This window comes from Neltuma alba, unplaced genomic scaffold, assembly GCF_004799145.2.
Source record: "Neltuma alba isolate B1F8T4 unplaced genomic scaffold, ASM479914v2 tig00005340_pilon, whole genome shotgun sequence".
NCBI classification, from domain to species: Eukaryota; Viridiplantae; Streptophyta; class Magnoliopsida; order Fabales; family Fabaceae; genus Neltuma; species Neltuma alba.
The window spans coordinates 26,841-33,597 of record NW_021634070.1 but is presented as its reverse complement, the minus strand read 5'-3'; the positions used below and the strand labels follow the sequence as shown (position 1 = coordinate 33,597).

Sequence of the window (6,757 nt, the reverse complement as noted above, 5' to 3'; positions counted from 1 at the left end):
AAATCAAGGGCTTTCCCATCAAGTTTCCTGCCCATGAAATGCCTCATATAGTCAATACACTTGATGCTTCTGTACATGGCAGGACTATTGCGCAACATTGGCTCCGCTGGACCCATTTCTGCTTCATCATGTGGACTCACCAACATAGCTATCGAAATTCTTGCTCTGCTTTCATTTGTCACTGCTCTGTGCTGAACGCTCTTGTACCTCCCATTGCTCCAAACCTGCATTATTGTATCCAAATCATTATCTCATAGCTAATATACCATGTTTGAATTAGAAGACCATAAATTGAAATTGTGGGTACCTCAAGAGTATCACCAACATTAACAAAAAAAGCACCAGGAAGAGGTTTGACAGGAATCCAATGGCCATGGTGATGAATCCGAAGAGCAGTGATGTGATCATCTTGCAGAAGAATGGTTATGGTGCCACTATCAGAATGGGGACTGATACCAAGAACAAGATCAGGTTGGGACATGGTGGATAGTAGTTCATACGCACTCCTAGTTTTACCACTTGGGGCAACTCTTTTAGATCTTCCTCTTCCATTCCCATCAACACTGATAAGTTCCCAAGTATCTCTTCACTTACCCTGCTTATTTCTCTAGTGTACTCTTCCGATGTCTCCCTGTTCATGTGGGTTTCTTTTTTCTTAAAAAGTGAAACTTTGGAAACAATTTCTACAAATAGCTACAATGGCTGAAAAAGTAAAGAAGAAACAATTTCTACAAATAGCAACAATGGCTGAAAAAGTAAAGAACATGAGCATTGTAACACATACTTGAAACCTATTACTGTAAGTGGCCAGTACTTGAGATTTCTATATTGAGGAGGGTTGGTCATGAGGATCATAATGTCAGACCAGTCCAATTTCTGATCTTCTGACACTACAAAGGCCTGTCCGTATCCTTGGATGTCATTTTCTGCCATTGAACATTTCTGCTTTTCCTCCATTCCCAGATCAAAGAATCCTCTCCCTGCTTTCTTCATCTTCTGCATTAAATCTTCTCCCACCCCATGGTTTATTATCTAGATATGTATTTTCAGAGGCTGTGCTTAGAATTTTGGAATGCATGAGGTATCAAATAATCTTACAAACTCCGAATAAAAATTTTCACTGGGTATACCTGGAAGAAACCCCATTCCTTGCAGGCAGAATCGAGCTTCTTTTGTTCATGTTGATCTCTTTTGGCCAGCAATGAGAAATCTAAAACAGGAATTTCAGAAGAAATTGGAAGAAGTTGATCCAAAACTGGTCTCTCTTCTTGGTCTCTTATGTATCTGTGAGGAACATTGTGAGCATCATTCTTCACTATCTCTTGCACACGTGGCACTGGTAAGGATTTTGCGCACCCTAAACCCTCGTCTTTTTCCTTGCAGCTTTTGCTTTCTGATTTCATTTCCATTGCTCTCTGGTTCCTTTTCTCACCTTCAAAATAAAGCTTTGCCTTGTTGTTTTATAGTACCATCTGGTGTTAGGATTGGACCCTTTTTCATTGGTTTGTCAGCCGACCTTCTTCTTCGAGGTTCTAAATAAAAAAAAAAAAAAAAATAAAAAAGAGGCATCTGTGTGTAATTTGGAAACATTTTAGTGATCAGATTCCTCATTAAAAATCGTCAAATGTGCCCAAGCTGGGTGATACTATATTGTTTCTCAAGTGAGGGAATGAAGGTGGTCACATGGATTTAGAGACAGCGATGCATATTTGAAAATTGAAAACATTTAAAGAATCCAATGTATGACGTGCCAACAATAAGCAAGTGTATACTTTTAATGAAAGTAAATACTTATTATATTTTATTAAAAAGGTTTATGATAATGATATATGGAAATAGTGTTTAAATTTAAATATTGAAGCATGTGCTCATAAAAATTGCACATTTTACCTTTTTTTTTTGTTTTTTTAACTGTTATGTGGATTGATTGGGTTATGATTTTCAACTTATCAAATCGAGTTAAATTGGCTAATTCATTCAATCTACGATTCAAGGTGGGTGGCCTGTTTAACTCATATAGACAATTTTAACGATTCTAGTTACTTGATTATGTTTGTACTTTTTTTAATAAATTTTTGCATTGGATGTTACGCAAAAAGCAAAATCAGTCTCACCACTGGTAGGTTTTGGCTAATTAAAATTGAATGTTCAGTGAAATTTGAAAGAATGTAGGACTCAAACCCTTCTAATTGTTAACAATATAAGAAGAAATTGGGAGAAAAATCCTCCATTAAGAATTTTATTAGCGAGAAGGTACCAAAATTAAAATACCAATACTTTATTTGTACAAAATTTACAAAATATTAATACTTTCTGAATATAAAAATGACTAACTGGATATGACACTACCTCCAATCCTTGATATAAGAGCTAGTTGATTAATTTGAATAGATTAAGAAAATTAGTTATGTTAGTTATTTGTGATAAATAGGTGTTGTCTTTTCTAAAATACTTTTGTTAATCATGTATATTAGTTAGAATTACCATTTAATGAAACATTTAACATATATAACTATTACAAGGACTAGCTTGAAAAAAATAGATAAATATAAGAGACAAAGTGAATTGAAGTCTTACATGTAGGACCAAATTGAATGTCCAACTAACTCTTATATTAAAGACAGAACGTATTATTTTAGTTTTCGGTCAAAAAATATGATACTTCAGTTAATTTTCACTTTTGGAGGCTGGCGGTGCATGAGATTTCATTTTTGTTCTTCTCTTTATCCATTTTTTCCTTGTGTCTCTCATGTTGATATTGCCGCCTTGCTTTATACTCCTCCGGTCCTAATTATAAGACCCAATTGACTTATTTGAGGAAATTAAGTAAGTAAGTTAAGTTGGTTATTTATAATAAATAAGTGTTGTTATTCTTAAAATATCCTTGCTAATTAAGTATATTGGCTAAAAATATCATTATTAGAAGGATTATCTTGAAAAAAAATGCATAAATATAAGAGAGAAAATGGATTGGGTCTTATAATTAGGACCAAATAAAAAGTCAAATTGGGTCTTATAATAAGGACCGGAGGAGTAGTAACTATACTGTGATACTCTCCGGTTAAATATATTCATAGGTTTTAATAACTAATTTGTCAATAAAATATAGGGATTGGGTGTATGATTAGGCCATATTTGGAAAGCCATTACAAATGAGCCTTCAACTTGCAACTTTTGAGATAAGCTTAATTTCACATTATTTCGGTACTCCAGACCAATTCAAGAAAATATTTTTATAATACTACTCCCGGTCTTTAATATAAGAGCTAATTGATAAGTAGATTAAAAAAATCTAGTTAAGTTAATTATTTGTAATAAAGAGATGTTTTTTTAGAAATATCTTTGTTAGTTAAATATATTAGCTAGAATTACTTTTATTATAAGAATTGGCTTAGAAAATAAATAAGTAAACAAATATGATAGATAAAATGGATTACAGTCTTATATTTAGAATCAAAATAAAAGTTAAACAAGTTTTTATATTAAAGAGCAGAGAGTCATTGAGACGGTATATTGACGAAAGAGCGTGGAAAAAGAGATGCAACATGATTAGAACTTGTATTGGGCGTGTGTTTTTCAAATTGATGGTATTTTGGAGTTGGCGTGAATCTTAAGAAAGTCAAGGGCTTTGCCATCAAGTTTCCTGCTCAAGTAGTGCCTGGCATAATCAATGCACTTAATTGTTGTGTACAAGGTAGGACCATGACGCAGTATTGGTTCCAATGGACCCATTTCTGCCTCATCATGTGGAGCCACAAACATTGCTATTGACATTCTTCCTCTGCTTTCATTTGTCACCGCTCTGTGCTCAACACTCTTGTACCTCCTGTTGCTCCAAACCTACATTTCTCAGTCTCATAGGATAGAACTAGGATTACTAATATATTATCTCCAATTATTAATATAAGATCTGCTTAACTAATTTAGATAGATTAAGAAAATTATTTAAATTAGTTATTTATTAAAAATGTTAGCTTTTCTAAAATACCTTCTTAAATCATTTGGATTGAAATTATCTTTGATGCAAACTCTCTTAATATGTACAATCAATAGGGTTAGTTTGGATAAATAGGATGGGCAAAATAAATTTGAGTCATATATTTAGAAGTAAGTTTAACTCTTTACTAGCTCCTATACCTCCGGTTTTAAATATAAGAACTAATTTGTAGTGTAATTTACACTACAATATAACTCTTATATTTAGAACTAGTGATAGTATTAGGGACTAGAGGTAGTATGAAGTTTGTATAAGTTCAGTGAAAGTGGTGTGGTGTGTGTGTGTAGCATAAGATTGAAAACTTGTGGGGTCATGGTCTGTGCCAGTCTTAGATGAATTGAAATTTGCCGGTGCTTACCTCAAGAGCATCGCCAACGTTAACAACGAGAGCACCGGGAAGAGGTTTGACAGGAATCCAATGGCCATGGTGATGAATCTGAAGAGCAGTGATGTGGTCATCTTGCAGAAGAATGGTTATGGAGCCACCATCAGAATGAGGACTGATACCAAGAACAAGGTCAGGTTTAGGGCATGGTGGATAATAGTTGATACGCATTGCTAGCTTGATATCTTGGTGCAACTCTTTGAGGCCTTCCTCTTTCAGTCCCATCAATACTGAGAGATTCCCAAATATCTCTTCACATACCCTACTTATTTCGATTGTGTATTCTTCCACTGTCTCCCTGACCACACAGGTTTTGAACAAGAAAAGGGGAAAGACATTGATATGTAACATGAAACATGAGAGAACAATTAATGTAGGAGTACAAGATCAGTGATCAGTTACATACTTGAAACCTGGTACTGTGAGTGGCCAGTATTTAAGGTTTTTGTATGGAGGAGGGTGGGTCACGAGAAACATGAGATCAGCCCAATCCAATTTCTGATCTTCCGAAACCACAAAGGCATGCCCATATCCGTGTATGTCATTTTCTGCCATTGAATATTTCTGCTTTTCCTCCATTTCCAGATCAAAGAATCCTGTTCCTGCATCCTTCATCTTCTGCATCAACTCTTCTGCAACCCCATGATTTATTATCTGCACAAATAGCTTTATAAGTAATCAAAGAATCTTATTGTTAAACGACAACTGAACCATAAATGGGAGTACCTGGAAGAAACCCCAATCCTTGCAGGCGAAGTGGAGCTTTTGTTGTTCATGTTGGTCTCTGTAAGAAAATGGGCCAGTCCACCCTTGGTGGATTGGACCCAAGCCCAGTATCATTTGGGGTCCTGGTGCAAATAACAAGACTTGTGGGTCTTAAAGTGCAATTTTTGCCCTTTAATATATTTTGCCAACAGCGGGAACAGTTATGTCGAGGGAGGCAGTTTTCTTTTTGAAAATATGCATGGATAAGTTAACCGTAGCATCAGTTATTGGTACGCACGTTCGTTTTTCATTTTCTTTTCTCCCCTCCTGCCTTTTCCAGTCTCCTCCCTCCCTCTCTGCAAAGCTTTCCCTCCGGTGCATTTGCTGTGTCTCCCAGATCCGACTCCGTGACCGTGATCGGACCTCCGCGTGGCAACCTGACTTTACTGCAGACTCCAGGTATGCCCGAAATCCTACATTGGTATCAGAGCATGTGATATTTCCTATAGATTCTGTGGCCTGCGTTTCATATCAGTTTTTTTTCTGATTGTTCGGTCTGAGTAACTTGCGATTTGCTTCAATATATTATGCAAATCCTCCATTTTACTTCCAATATGATAGTTTTTGTATCTTATATTTATGTTTAGACATATTGGGTTGCTTCTCTGCCTCTGTGAAAATCGTTTTATACAGTATATATTTTGGCCGTACGCTTGTTCGTTTTTGGGTTGCTTAAAATCAAGTTTTTAGGCTTCAAAATTTATCCCATTGCGTAGAGCTCGAAAAACGAAGAAAATGATATAAAGTACACTAAAAACGGACACCGGACGGCGAGAAACGGAGGAGAGAAGAAATCGGGTCCGACGGGTCCGTCGGACCCGACCCGGTTGCAGAAGCCGGTCAAGGCGACCCGGCTGGAGGTTGAAGGTGAGACCTCCAGGGGCCAAAACGGCGTCGTTTTGGCCCCTCCTAAAAAAAAAGGGTTTTTACTGGGCTGGACGTAGGATCCAGCCCAGACCCAAAAAAAAAAAAAAGGGGAAACCGTGTACTGGGCTGGAGGCAGGATCCAGCCCAGACCAAAATAAAAAAAAAAAAAATTGTGAAGGGAACCGGTTGGGCCGAAATGGACCCAAACCCAACCGCCCAAATACTTTTAACTTAAAAAAAAAACGAGAATTTAAAAAAAAAAAAAAAAAAAAATTTTTTTAAAAATGGACCAAGCAGCGCCACGTGGCGCGTTTGCCACGTGGCACCCCACCTTGGCACGTGGGGACCACCACTGACAGGTGGTGGCGCGTGGAATCCGAAGGCACGGCGCGTGTCGCCGGCGGCAGACATGGTGGCGCGTGAAGTACACGCGCCGACAGGGCGAGTGAAAATAATTTTTCCTTCTAGGGGCGCGTGTAGGCGCGTGGAGGTCCGTTTGAGGTGCGTTTGTCTCTAAAAATCCCTAAAATCAAGATCTTTATTTTGATATATAATTTGGTAATTTTGGAGATAATTAAGGATCTATTTGTGAGTATTTTCAGTGTATTTTCTGGTATTTTTCATGCGGAAATAAATTCCAGAATATTCAGAATAATTTAAATTATTTTGTTCTAGGTGAAAATGAAGCAAGAGGCTTCTAGTAGCACTGAAAATATCCAAGATGGTTCATTGGAATACTCATA

At 36.9% G+C, this 6,757-nt stretch overlaps 2 protein-coding genes across 2 annotated transcripts; both read right to left on the bottom strand.

The window, feature by feature from the left end:
* Positions 1–75: 75 nt before the first annotated feature.
* LOC114747499 (S-norcoclaurine synthase 1-like) lies at positions 76–1,409 on the bottom strand (the record flags this gene model as incomplete). The annotated part of the gene is made up of 4 exons (XM_028935834.1): positions 1,131–1,409; positions 785–1,032; positions 308–563; positions 76–224 (listed from the first exon to the last, which is right to left on the bottom strand). Coding segments are annotated over exons 1-4 (932 nt in total), but the record flags the coding sequence as incomplete, so codon positions are not given.
* Positions 1,410–3,576: 2,167 nt separating this feature from the next.
* On the bottom strand, positions 3,577–6,425 carry LOC114747498 (probable 2-oxoglutarate/Fe(II)-dependent dioxygenase). Its single transcript, XM_028935833.1, has 5 exons — positions 6,305–6,425; positions 5,109–5,191; positions 4,789–5,036; positions 4,356–4,680; positions 3,577–3,840 (listed from the first exon to the last, which is right to left on the bottom strand). The coding sequence occupies exons 1-5, from the start codon at positions 6,423–6,425 to the stop codon at positions 3,577–3,579; spliced, it is 1,041 nt and encodes a 346-aa protein (XP_028791666.1).
* Between the last annotated feature and the right edge of the window lie 332 nt (positions 6,426–6,757).

What these genes read in the sequence shown, in the direction of transcription:
- LOC114747498 (XM_028935833.1), bottom strand. Translation starts at nt 6,425, where the DNA reads ATGTCTGCCGCCGGCGACACGCGCCGTGCCTTCGGATTCCACGCGCCA. An exon ending in AGGATTGGGGTTTCTTCCAG is followed by an intron (nt 5,037 to 5,108) that starts GTACTCCCATTT and finishes CTATTTGTGCAG; the next exon opens with ATAATAAATCATGGGGTTGC. An exon ending in ACGTTGGCGATGCTCTTGAG is followed by an intron (nt 3,841 to 4,355) that starts GTAAGCACCGGC and finishes TGAGAAATGTAG; the next exon opens with GTTTGGAGCAACAGGAGGTA.